General features: G+C 38.1%; 1 protein-coding gene across 1 annotated transcript; it reads left to right on the plus strand.

Annotated features, from left to right (window-relative positions):
* The first annotated feature begins 35 nt into the window (after positions 1–35).
* LOC104941681 (hydroxylysine kinase) lies at positions 36–2,440 on the plus strand. The gene is given in 4 exon segments (XM_010766813.1): positions 36–89; positions 91–180; positions 618–801; positions 1,895–2,440. Coding segments are annotated over 4 exon segments (759 nt in total). The 5' UTR covers positions 36–44; the 3' UTR covers positions 2,335–2,440.
* Positions 2,441–13,646: the final 11,206 nt, after the last annotated feature.

The following is a 13,646-nucleotide window of genomic DNA, read 5'->3' on the forward strand; positions in this document are numbered from 1 at the left end:
ATGTTCCTGTTTGTGTATCCACCTTACCTTACTAGACTGCGGACATGGGGTCTCAGACCTACTGTGTGAGGCTGATGACTTATCTTCCTGGGAAAAACCCTTGCAGAATCTCCAGGCACTATGCAAGATCTTTATCATGTGGGCAGGTTAATTGCTTTCATGGACAAGACATTGCAAAAAGTAAGAGCAAAAGTAACACTTGTATCTTTCCACATACTGTATTTCTAATACACATCCAGCTGTTCTAAAGGTGCTGTATTTTATGTGTCTTCAAGTTTTGTCTGCTAAAGACCGAATTATATTGTCAGTTTAGTTGATGTAGAGCTATAGAGTACAAATATTGGCTAACACGCCAACTATGTCCACTTAAAATGTCCGTCAGACGGATCAAAAGGATTTGATTAAAAAAAAAGCATACAAAATGATTTACTACTTTTTATGTACTTTTTATTCATGGACCTGTGTTATTTTTTTTGCTTTTACATTAGTGTTTTAAAAGGGCATTTTTTAATATGTTTCTGCTGCACTATTTCTTAATGTTCTTAATGTTTTAATTGTTGTAAAGCACTTTGAATTGCCTTGTGTTACTATTGAAAACATTGCCATTTTTCTCCAAGCTGGAATCTCCAAACCTGGATGTCTTACACAATAATTGTGATGAAGAATGGAGTTCATCCAACATTAATCTCAAAGAGCGCTGCCTGTTAGTGATGGATGGAGATCCCCTGCAGGAAGTGATCAAAGCAGTCATCGAACAGTTTAAATCACACGTGCAGCCCAAAATCAGCTCTTTCCAAAAAGGTAATACATGTTCTACTGTGTTATGTTCTGCATTCCTATGGTTAAGTATTTCACTCTGTTCAAGATTCTGCTTGTTTGGTTAAGTTATGATCCTGTAATTGTTAACAGGGTGCATGCTAATCCAGTCGAGAATGCTAAAGAATGATATTTGACAATTCCACAATGACAATGCTAGAAACGGTGTGACCTTTGTACAGGGAGCCACAACAACGTGTAGTCTATGGTCCATGTGCAATCATTTATATTTTGTCACCATTTAACCATTATTTTAACCACAATCTTCCAATTACCTTATGTAAGGGAAACTTCTGTGTAGCAATACAGTCGGAGTGACATGGGGTGAGTTGGAGCTTTGATGTCAAACACTGATGGTTTATTTAGGAGCTTCGGCCAGAAAATTCACAAAACAAGTCCAAGAGCCAGAGGTTCTGACTTCACGGTAGAGTTGCCACGTCTAATCTGAAGAACTCTACCCCAGACCCATGTATTTAGCTAGTTCAGAGAGAATAATCAACATTGTGCTTAACAAGATAGAATGATAACACCTCTATCAGCTGACGCCAACAGGGAGGAACAGGGAGACAAAACACTGAGAGCACAGCAGCCAAGGTTACAGGTGCGTGTGCTCAGTCAGGACAGTATGAACTGATAAACTGGGTCAAAGTTATGGACCTTGGAAAATATTTCCTCAACACCTTAAAACTGCTGTATTGAGTATTACTGTCCCTCTATGGGTCCACAACATTTGTTCGTGGTGAAATATCTCCACAACTCCTCGACAGGGTAAGGTCATATTTTCTACAGATCCCCAAAGGATGAGTCCTTCTGTCTCGGATCTCCCGACCTCCTCTTTCATCTCTAGCAACACCAGAAAGTTGAAATTTGCAGTTGTGATTGAAATTGCTCAGCCATTGGCCCGATTACCATTCAATTTGTTTCACGCAATTATGGCCAATTTCTCTTCCAATGCTCCTAAAGTCGAATTGACCAGAGCAAATCCAAAAGAGATAAACAGAGCCATTACCTCTATGGTAACAGATATCAATTGCTTGTTTTCCCTCTATGACACAAAGTTTATTCTATTTTTTCATAGGAATAATACATGGAGACACAAACGCCACAAACATCATTGTGACACCTGTAGGAAACGGTCGTCATGAGGTGTCAGGCATGCTGGACTTTTCTTCCCTCATGAATGATTGCTATGTATTTGAACTGGCAATAACAATTGCGTACACAATGCTTGAGAACCCCAGTCCATTGGATGTAGGTGGAGCAATACTTACAGGTTGGGAGAGCATCATGGTACTCAATGAAGATGAAAGGGAAAGCCTCTACCTGCTGGTGCTCGTTGGGTTGTGCCAGTCTCTGGTTTATGGCCGGTACGATTTAAAAAAATATCCTGACAACAAGAACTATCTCCTGGTTACAGCCAAAAATGGGACTCGGATTCTTACTAAACTGTGGGAGATGGGAAAGAAAGAAGTAGAAAGAAAATGGTTTACAGATGCCAGCACAAAGAATGCATTTTGACTTTTCCGAGTTTTTGAAATACATTTTTGATTTGGAATTGTATCATATTTGACAAAAAAAATATTTCCCAGTTCCTACTGCTTTTTGCTTCTATTTTATTCATCATTAGGAACCATTAACGAATGGTTAAATGAAGGGGCAATGGGTGTAACCCCCTCGTTTATTTACAGTAGTCTGTTGGTGCTCCTTTATCTGTGGCATTTTGTCTTTTCAGTTTTTGTCAACGTTGAAGTGTTATTCCCATTCTTTTTTTTATCATGTGTCAGTATTTTAAACTCTCTATCACGTTTAGGATACCTTTACTTGCTGGACTGATTATCTGTCTATAACTGTGCCCCAATTTAAGTAAATACTTTTACTTTCACTCTGCGTTCTGAAGTGTGATCTTGGGTCTTCTGCTTGCTGGTATCAAGTGTGCGTAAAAATAACAGGAGGAGACTAAAAGGTGAACCACACAGTATTGCTTATGCTTTATGCTGAGAGGAAGAAAAAAACGGCTGTCTCTAGTCTAGTGACTTAAATAAACCTAACTTCACTGGCTCTTAATTCTTATAAAATCCTAGTAGCATAATCATTTTTTGTTTGTTTGTCTGAACAAGTAATTGTTTCCCACAAAATGCAAATACAATGTATGCACTTTTACTTTTCAAGCAGGAATTTGGAATTCATTGTAATGGTGCTAGTGACAAAAAAGCAATACAAATGTACTTTTGATGTTCAGAAAGCTGTACTGCTAAAAAAGAAAGCAATGAACACTAGATGGAGACATCCTACCATTTATCCCACATCCTTTTTATTTCTTTGACAGTGAGTATAGAGAGAGACCACATTATCTTGTGTTATCAAGATTATGAACTAAAGCTTACCTCTCCAAAAGTGTGAAAATATTCCTAAAATATTTGTATCTCTAAGTGAATGGTTGACATAGAGTTATAGCAGTAAACATTTTATTTGACAAAATCATGAAAAAATAAAAGCAGAAACTATGGTTCATGAGACAAGTTAGATACCAGTCCCATCACTATTAGTAAACCAAATGTTGTAGAGAGTCAGTCATTGTAACTGTATTTTACCTTCAAAATGGGAGAAGTGCAAACAGCTCCAAGAGCCTTCTATGAACACAAACACACAACCACACACAGACCTTGTCTACCTTTCTACATTTTAACCTCCCACCTCAATAACACCATCTGCCCTCTGCCCCCGCTGCAGCTCGCGACATGTACCTCCAGTCATGCAGAAACAGTCCCAGTGTGCGTGTGTGAATGTCTGCCTGTGTTCACGTTTGTTCTCCGTCTGTTTCACTGTAGTTCCCCGGCATCCAGGCACATCGAGCCCAGAGAGGCTGGAACCTTTGCACTGTTTTCTTATAAAACACAGTTTCTCCCCTCTGTCTCTCCTGCCTTTACTCTTTTTGTCTTTGTAATACTTTAAATCCATGTTCCACAAATTATAGCTGAAATAGAAATGGCAGCACTCAAAGGACTCAGCTTAATACACCAACCCCACTTATCATAGCCATTAATCCTCTTGGCATTTTAAAACAGCGCTCTGGGTTTGTACAGCACCTTTTTTTTGAAAATACAGAAGATCATTTTATTTAAATTCACCCTCCAAAGAACACCAATCTGCAAGCTTTTAAAGTCAGAATTAGTTGTTTATAAAACGGGCTGCACCCTTGACAGGCCTTGTGAATGAATTTCTTTTTTTATTATAGTATGATATGTTCATATTTTGACAGCACTTTTCAAAGAAAGGTCAACAAAGAAAACCAAGGCAACAGCTGCACATCATAATCTCCTAGTGTAAGAAAGCAATTCATAAAGGTTATAAAATGCAATCTCTGCAGCGATATACAGTGTGGCAAAATGTTAAACCTCTACTTCATTATTTGTGGCTTAACTAAGGTTTAGAACATCATATAAATGCTTAAAATGTAATCAAATAGCGAATTCCTCCATTAAGACAAATATTTTTAATTAGAAAGGTACATTTTTCTAATGTTAAAGATTAATTGCAAAGGCCCTGAAGGCACGTTATGGATATCATATTGAATGTTTTAAAATCATAATTATCTGACTAAATTACATTTAAATTACACTTTTTTCTTTCAGTCATCCCTACAGTACAAACATGTATGCAATATGCAATTGAAAAAAACAGCATTTTTAGGGATTTTGCAGATGATATGACTATTTTTACCTCCCTCTCAAACACCTGAGAGAGTTTGATCTCCACTTGCCAATCATAAGCCATGCTTTTACAACAACTAGCTCAGTGTTCCTGGTTTCCATTCTAATATATTTCTGTGATTCCTTTGGGTCATTTGTCAGATGTTTTTGGACTTTTCGACCATGGATGTTTCCAAGTATTACTGGAGTGAAGACATCTGGACTCCACAGTTTTAAGAGAGCAGTGTATTGATAATAGGATTCTATGCGTGGCTTACACTGCATATACTATACACACTGTTCCTCATGTCAATGTCCCTTCTGACTAATAAAATACTAACCTGCATTAGATTCCAGCTCAGTCCCGGACGCCGGAGAAAATCACCTGCCATAGTCTTTCTTGTAGCTGTGGTCACCTTTACTGTGGTATGCAGCTGAATTCATGATTGAGTTTTTCTCATTTAAAGTTTTTTGTCTCTGTTGTTGAAAAAGCATGACATTGATTGCAGCTCAAAAATCCTAATAACACTTAACAGAAATTGCTCAAAGATTATTCTACTACTGCTGATTTATACGTCATAACATACATAAACAATGCGCCAAATACAGTTAAAATCCTTAGGTAAATCCAAATTCTACATTTTTGATTTGTTTTAATTGAAAACAACCGTTAGTCTCCGTCTTCAGAACACATTACACACACAGCTTTTTGCCGTCTTGCCAGGCCTTGGCAGCTGCCAAGCCGACCTGTTAAGACTAATTCACTTCATGGATTCCTGACAGAGTCTCGTGTAATGCATATTAGCTTTATGACTAGACGATCTATAGTGGCCAAGATGTCAGGATTTGATACAAAGCTAATGGGTTTCTTTCTCTGTGTTAACAAAGATGTTTCTCATCTGTTATGTTAATTGACATCTTGGCAAGGTCCTGAACTAACTGGTTTTACACAAAAAACGTGTGTCCATTACTTAATTATGTAGCCCTTTGTGCATGCACTTAACTAACATTTATTGAAAGGCTTAATCTTCTCAGCTTTGAAAAAATGCAATTGTAGTGCCGTGACTGTTTTCAAAAGAAGGCATACTTCATGTATAAAGTCACCTCTACATTGTGACAACTTTCTAACAGAGGCATAATAACAGCAGTTTCCAGCCAATAAAAACAAAAGGGATGCTCCTCACAATTGGGAGTAAAGCTGAGGAAGAGACACAGGCCTCAATTAGTAAGCTGTTGTGGTAGCTCAGTGACTTCCACAGTCTTATCAGAGTGTTTCAGAGCTGCTGGGCTTAACAGACGGCTGCTGGCCTCAGTGTGCTACCATGAACTGTTCGCCATCAGAACCCACAGAACTCAGCAATGGGGGAGCAAAAGAAAGCCATTAGGGTGAATTCATTAAAACTTTCGTTCATTATCACATGACGGTTTCTGATGGACGTCTTTGCATTCTCTCTAACAATTGTCATGGCGGCATATCTGCACCGAACAGGTGGAAAGCACAGTGGCCTCTCAGAGCTCCAACATTAGGGAGGCTCTTAGAGAGGGGTGGCTAATCGATTGGACAGACTGGATTTACTGAGATGACTGAGTCACAGGGTGACTACGGAGGCAAAGTAGAAACTGTGTTTTTTTATATTGGGGGGGTGTCTTATTCCAATGAGAGACTGACTACCTGAATGATCGAAACAAGAAACGTTTTGAAGTGTAGTTCATGTTTGTGTGAGTAAGAAATACAGAGGTTTTGTTATAAAATATGAACAACAGATGCCTTTTTAACTGTTTAAATATTCTGCAGATGATTTTGATTGATTATTTGAGTGACTTTGAAATGTATCTTTGATGCAATTAGACCACAAATAAGGTGGAATTGATGTGTTATAGCAAATAGATGGCAGTATAAAATCAGGGTTACTGGACCTTGCCATCCAACATTGGAAATGCAAAGTTTAAAGGGTTTATTAACAAATCCTACATTTTAGCATTTAACACTTTGTCTTTTCTGTTACGTCGTACCATGACAAAGGTTATAAGAAATCTTTCTCCAGCACAACACAATTTACTTAGTAAGCATCATCAACAGGAAGGTATAATGACAAAAATATTTTCTTTGCAATAATATAAGTGAGATTTGTGTAATTTCCTCAACTTTTCCTGTCCTGTGATTCACATTCTTGACACTGTCTGACTTGATGAAATTGTTAACCTGCTCCACCCACACAGCAAATGTATAGCTGAACTCAGAGTATAAAAAGTCTGGCACTCCAAGAAAGTTTCAAACACCCCCTCATGCCCCACAGCCATATAGTGGACACATAACTCTTCAGTCAACTCTATCTCATTAAAAATTCAACTTTTATAGCACTACTGGAAGATTTGCTGAATATGTGGTACTCCAAAACATGTTGCAGTAATACAAACTTTTAGAAATATTTTGAGATAACATTATTGACCAAGAGAATAACCATTGACAATTTGCACTTTTATTATTTAGGAGTTTTTGCTTGAAAGAAGTGGAGGGAAAACTGTCCATATTTTGTTAGCTCTTTGCCTTCTTACTGTCTTCCTTTTTAGTTATTTGGTCAGAGATGAGTTGCAAAGGTTGAGTTTAAGCACACTGTTCTAAATACAGATACACATGTAAGAAGCTACTTCAATTTCCCTCCAAGCACTACAAATTTCTCCCTCTTTCTGACGCTGACAATAAGCACAGCACAGCTCAAGTTGACATGTTCAACGCAGTGCCATGGGCAGTGACCCAAAACCCTTCCAAATGTGAAGAAAATGTGAGATTGGAAGAGACACACGTCTGCTGCAAACAAGGGCAAAAGAAGGGCGGAAGAGAGAAAAAAATTGGAGAGTGAAAGATGGATGTACCATCCTGTACCCTCCAGAATTTCAGATCATTAACCGACTTGTCTCTGGCGGTTTTAGCCAGACTATGTAGGAGGAGAGAGGCCCCTTCAACTCGCTACACTTCTGCTCACACTGAAATCCTGTGGGGGGAGAAGAGCAGCCCATGCATTTGCAGAGTTTTACTGCAGGTCACAGTTAGCTGATTTACATTGTGATGCTTTTTTGTACATAACAGCTCAAATGTTTAAAAACACATTTGGAATACCTAGGTTAAATTAAAGCATCTATTCTGCAGTGTAAATGTACTGTCATAAGTATGTTGTGAAAGTTTACTTGAGGAAAAGTTGTATCTACTGTATGAGTTTTGAATAGAAGTACAAGTGTAACAACAATGTGAACTATAATTTTGGGTGCAACAGTCGATTACAACTAGTTGCATTTTAGAGACCAATCAGTAATTGGTAACCAAAGTTCTCAAATGAAGTAGATTTAAAGTTCCTTCTGAAATGAGTGTACAGTTGAATAAAATAAAATTAGCTCTTAATGACTTGAATTGATTTTCTAAGCTACTTGATACCAGTGCTTCCCCAGTATTCCATGTTTACATCAGGCACAAGGTACTTCCAGTGTAAGTTTGAGAATGTGTGCAAGCCTCCAGGCTAATTATACAGTACATGTAATGAGGAAATTGAGTGACTTTGTTAGTATTTGTTGCTCAGATTAATTTGTGAATTAACTCCAGCTCTACTATGACGATGTTGCAACAGCTGTTTGTCTATCGCTTACTTTTCCTCGAGCCATTCCGCTTTTTTGTAAAACACGTCGCCTTGCGTCTGGTTAACGTCATGTGATGAGAATGCAGAATCAAAACACCACATGGCAACCAAATTAAATAAACAGGAAAGAAGTTATTTCAAAAGAAACTTGCTCTTAATCCAGTTATCTTTAATACAATCTAACTGGGTAAGATGTAGACATGACAATTCATCTAAGTATCACCTTACATTGGTTTTAACGACAGAATGTAAACACAATTTGAGATTCATAATTGACTGTAACATGAGGTGTGGGCCTTCCAATGGAACAGATTGCACAAGTCAAGCACAGTTCACTGTGTGTGTGTGTGTGTGTGTGTGTGTGTGTGTGTGTGTGTGTGTGTGTGTGTGTGTGTGTGTGTGTGTGTGTGTGTGTGTGTGTGTGTGTGTGTGGGTCCATGTGTATGTGTGTGGGTCAGCATGTTAAAATGATGTATGTGTGTAAATGTGGCTCACTGTCAGTGTATATGTGTCAGCATAGTATGATGGAGTGAGTGTGTTTGTGTGTGTGACTACTGCATGAGTTCAGGGTGAACAGTTAGATATACAACAGACTGTCATTGTGGACAGCAGCCCAAAAGCGTCACTGGGAGATTGTGTATCGAGAAACTTGAATTAAGAATCATTATGTGAAAATAGAGGAGTTAACAACCATAGTCCAAAAAATTCAGGGGGAGAAAAAAAGTGTCTTCTTAGCTGAAAGTGTGTTTATCTCCCCCTTTTGACAAATGACATCCATTAGAAGAAAAGTTGAGAAAAGCTGAGGGGAGGGGAAAAAAGAAATTTTACTGGAAAAAGAATATAATAAAAGTGGTAACATTTTGCAGGGTGGCAGGGGTAGTTAAGCCAACAGAGCTTTTGTTGGCACTGCATCCTATTTAGTCTTTGTCATAGCCCCTCTTTTTCAAGATTAAATGGTCTTTTAATTCAACATGTAATTTCCAGTAATTCTGCTAAATCTCCTCACTCTTTGAGGGGAGAAATTGAGGTGACGCGGGGTCGATTTTTGTTTCCCAGCTGTTGGCAAGATTGAGGAAACAGAATTGAGACGCTTTTCCTTTTTGCTGTTGTTTTTCATTAGCTTTTCAGCGCTCATAATAGAGAACATAATATTTGGATTTGTTTCGGTATTAATTTGGGGATCTAAGGAAGTTCCGCCCAGGACATGTGTTTCCGATAAGGGTCTTGATGCGATTCTGTAATGTTTAGCAGTATATAATTGTGGACACATAGAGCACAAGTGCATGTGCTTACAGATAGATAGTCTGAAAGTAAATGGCACTGGAGACGGAGATGGAAATAATCTGCCACAAGGGGAAAATATGGCAAATGATCAGAAGAAAAAGAAGTGAGTGAGTGGAAGGTGTGGACATTTATAATGTGAATCACCGGGAGGGAGTTAAGGGGTCTGCATGACCCCCGATGACCCTTCACACCCATCTAGATGATGCAAAATCCCTCTGAGGTCTTTTGTTTGCCTTCATAACTTTTCTGTTCGGCCAACATCAGAAAACAATGTGAACCCAAGAGGCTCTCCTGCAAACTGTAGCCCAGATCACTCAGCCTTGGCTCGGCAGCACCCTCTGAACTACAAACAGTGTCCATCATAGCAAGAGATTTATTATTCCATTGGTGTTGTGAGAGTTCTCTCTTACAATAAGTCAAAACACATGGATCAACAATCAGGAGTTTTACTGGACTAAAGTTGAAGAAAACTTCAGAAAACTCAACGTTACAGATTACAATTACATTTCTTAAATTGAAATACATTTACTTTTTTTGCGGTGTAAACTGTTCTCTGCTTTCTATCAAAAATTAAAGCCAATGTGGAGGAATGTAATAGTTTAATTTACTCATATGACCACAAAGATTTTATCAATAATAAAAACCTCTCAAATACTAGAAGCCAAAGAAATCACAAATCCCCCTCTGTTCATCTGTAATTTGTTAAATAATGGATGTAATCCAAGTATGTACAGTATGGGGAAAGACTACCACCAGTTTGAGTTTAAGTTGCTTTGATCTGCTTAGCTAATAATCTAATATATAATATTCAGCCGGCCTGTTATTCCTGGGATCTGTTTGCTCAACAATAATCGTACTCCCTAATGTTACCAGGTTGTATGAATTTTGTTTTAAACACCTTTTACAGTCCCTGCATTTAGTCCCCTATTCCATTTGTCATTAAACATGCTCACCTTCTGAGTTTCAATCAATCTAATGTTCAATAAGGGACCTGTCTCTGCTTTTAGTCGTTGCCTAACCTTGTACTCTCAGGCCCATCCTGTACAGCATCCATCCCTCTTTCAGAATCTGCTCCAGTCTCCCACGCAGACCAATTCCCTCATATCATGAAGTAGTCTTTTCTTAGATATATATAATTTACTGCAGCAGGGCAATTACAATTGTGCCTGGTAATTTAAATCTTAAACTCATCTAAACTTTCTGGCTCTGTTGATGTTGTGGTACGCATACGCATAACATATTGCCCCATAGTGTATGCCAAAACAGTCTCCAAAGGGTTTTGGCAAACACAGGTTTGACACAGGTCTACTGTTATTGCACCAACTATGACAAATATTGTCTACTCAGCATCTCCTGATATACAGAAGAGCAGAGAACTGTGGGAAAAGAGGTCAGAGGCGTTGTTTTGGCTGCATGCATCAGCCTCATAAATCAGAGGCTGTATAAACTGGCTTTGCTGAGAGAAGGACACAGAGGCGTCTGTTAGGCCACTGGATCAAAAGGAGGCAAATAGAAATGTGTGTGTGTGTACATGCCTGTATGTGTACACATGTATACTTAATTTCCCTACAGGGATCATTAAATCTCAGCCTGACATATATTCTACTTACTGTGTGCAATAGAGTGCCTCAGTGAGTAAGTACGTAAGTAAACTCCTTCCGGTTCCTTCGACAAAAACCAATGCAATTTCTACATAGGATTTTGGAAAATAGCTCGAAATAAGGTCTGTGGTGGACTCGAATAAAAGAGACAGATCACGTTTTGTTCAGCCGGATAATATCCACGTCTACCCTACTTTTATCATTTTCGAATCATAAATCTATCGATCATAAATCTATTGATTAGATTTATGATGAGGAACCGGAAGTGGTAAAATGCTAACTTAGTTCCGGGTTTTCACTGTGGCACTCTATGTGCATGTGTTTCTGAATATAAATGCAAATCTGCATTAGTGTGTATATTGATGGTCTAACGTCATGTTTGGTAACATTTAGGCCCATTTGCATGATTAAATTGTGTTGAATGAGCTGTTAGCTGTTCCTGTTTGTATTGCACCCATGGATGTGCTAACAAATGTCACTAGATACTACTTCAAGGGTAAAGAAAGCTTCTCAGAAGTTGAAGCTTTGTCAGGCTTTCTATGCTGATTCATATTAAAACACGGGCTATAGCCTATGTTCCTTATCTTCGTTTAAATCATCATGATATCAAAACATACAGACATACACCAACACATTAAGTTGCTCTGTTAGCTGGAAATGTGTTGTGGTCCTTGTTCATGCTAGACGATTCAGAGGCACCTTGCACTCTTGAGAAAGAATCCAGTCTAATGCTTTAAGCCTGTACAATGATGTAACTTTGCTCTTTTCGAGTTTCGTTGCTTACACTAAAGCTTTTCTTTGTTGCACTAATGACCTTTTTCCACTAATAAGGCACTGTGGGGATGACCCTTAGCCATACTTGATCCTTCAGTTCCATTCTCATGTGGTTCAAGTTACGGAGGAAACAACATGGTGGGTTGTTTCTCAGCTTAAAGGAAGTGATGCCTGCAGTCATGTCCTGAAAGATTGTTGCTGAAGAAATGACCTTAGAACAAGTGCTGGGCTGACCTATGGTAGCTTACAATTAGGAAAGTGGTATGTCAGAGACTCTGTAGTAGTCCTGCAATCTGGCAGTAAGTAACTTATCTGGAGCAGCAACCCTCCTTATCTCGATTGATTAAAGGTTTAATGATACCATAATTTATGATTATTACTTAATAATGAATTACTATTACATTATCAAGAAGCACAAACAACATCAGTAAAGCCAGGTCACATTTACCTTATACCTTGCCTGTTCTTTTGCTGTTTGTGGCTTTTATTATGCTGTTCCCTAACTTAATTAAACCTAACTTAATTTCAAGGATAAAAAAAACAATGATCTCACATCATAATGACAATTTGACAACACATAGTTTTCGATTGACTCTGAATCAGGACGTGATAACTCTATTTTACTTCTCAGTTAAACACATACATATTCAAGACACTCTCCAAAGTCCACGGACATCACATGCGTTCAATATCACTGTGCAAGTGTATTTGAATACAAGTAAGTGTTTCAGGCTTTCATTCAGCGTTGCCTAACAAAGAAAGTGTGGCCCTGGTTTGTACATTTTATTTCCGTCAGTCCCATCATTTTTTTTAAAATCACTGTGCTTTTCTACAGCGAAAACTGTTGTTATGAAATACATCCTATTGAATCCACCCCATGGATTTTAGATAATGGCTATGCATATACAAATGTAGTATGAGAATGTATTATTTTACTAGGTGTTTTACTAAGATAATATCTTGGCTCAGACTAATGGAATGAATGGTTTATGCATGTTTACCATAAATTAGAAAAGTAATGTCTGCTTCAGATTTGTGATAGTGTATGTTATTGTGTATATGTGTATTAATTATAATTTATATCATTATGTATATCAGTTCAACACTGCTCACAGTTTCCAGGTTCTTTTTTCATTTTCCAACTAAACTTAAGCTTAGCTGTTCCCTCTCCTTGCACAAATGACTCAGGCGCCTTTGATTCGGACAGTTTATTTGAAGATTTGAATATTCCAATTCACAGTCAGGAAGAGACACTGATGAGCCCTTTGGATGAGTAACACGATTGCGCTGTGGCTCATTTTAAAGACCAAGCTCATGCCATCAACAATAAACTCCGGTAGCGGTTGCATATTTAACCAAACCACAAGCACGAAACCTCCCACAGCTTCAAACATTAAACACGCTCATATTCCTTGCTTGATTTTTCTCTAAAAGGTTTAATTATGATGAATAATTTGTGAAAGAACCACACATCTATATTCTTACATGTAGGTGTACTTCTGGGGTTTTTGAACTCCTAGATATAATGTCCTTATCTGTAAATATTCTTTAAGATTGTTTATTGATCTTTGGTATTTTAACATACATTTTCTCGCAGAAATGTATCTTCAAGATCTAATTTATTCTTGGCTTAATGTGTGATAAATATGAATTAATTGACTACATTGTTTCCTGTCTGTGACCTCCCTCACTGCACTAAGCCAATCCAAGCAAATAGGCTCAGTGCGCCCATAAAGATGACTTGCAGGGGACATTTCTTTTGGTAAGCCACACAGCATTTTGAAATCTTGGAGACATAATTTAACTGCTTAGAGACGGGGTCAGTCCCTCCATTGTCTTCTTCATTTGGCCAA

This window comes from Notothenia coriiceps, unplaced genomic scaffold (assembly GCF_000735185.1).
Source record: "Notothenia coriiceps isolate Sejong01 unplaced genomic scaffold, NC01 NC01_scaffold00003697, whole genome shotgun sequence".
In the NCBI taxonomy this organism is placed as follows: Eukaryota; Metazoa; Chordata; class Actinopteri; order Perciformes; family Nototheniidae; genus Notothenia; species Notothenia coriiceps.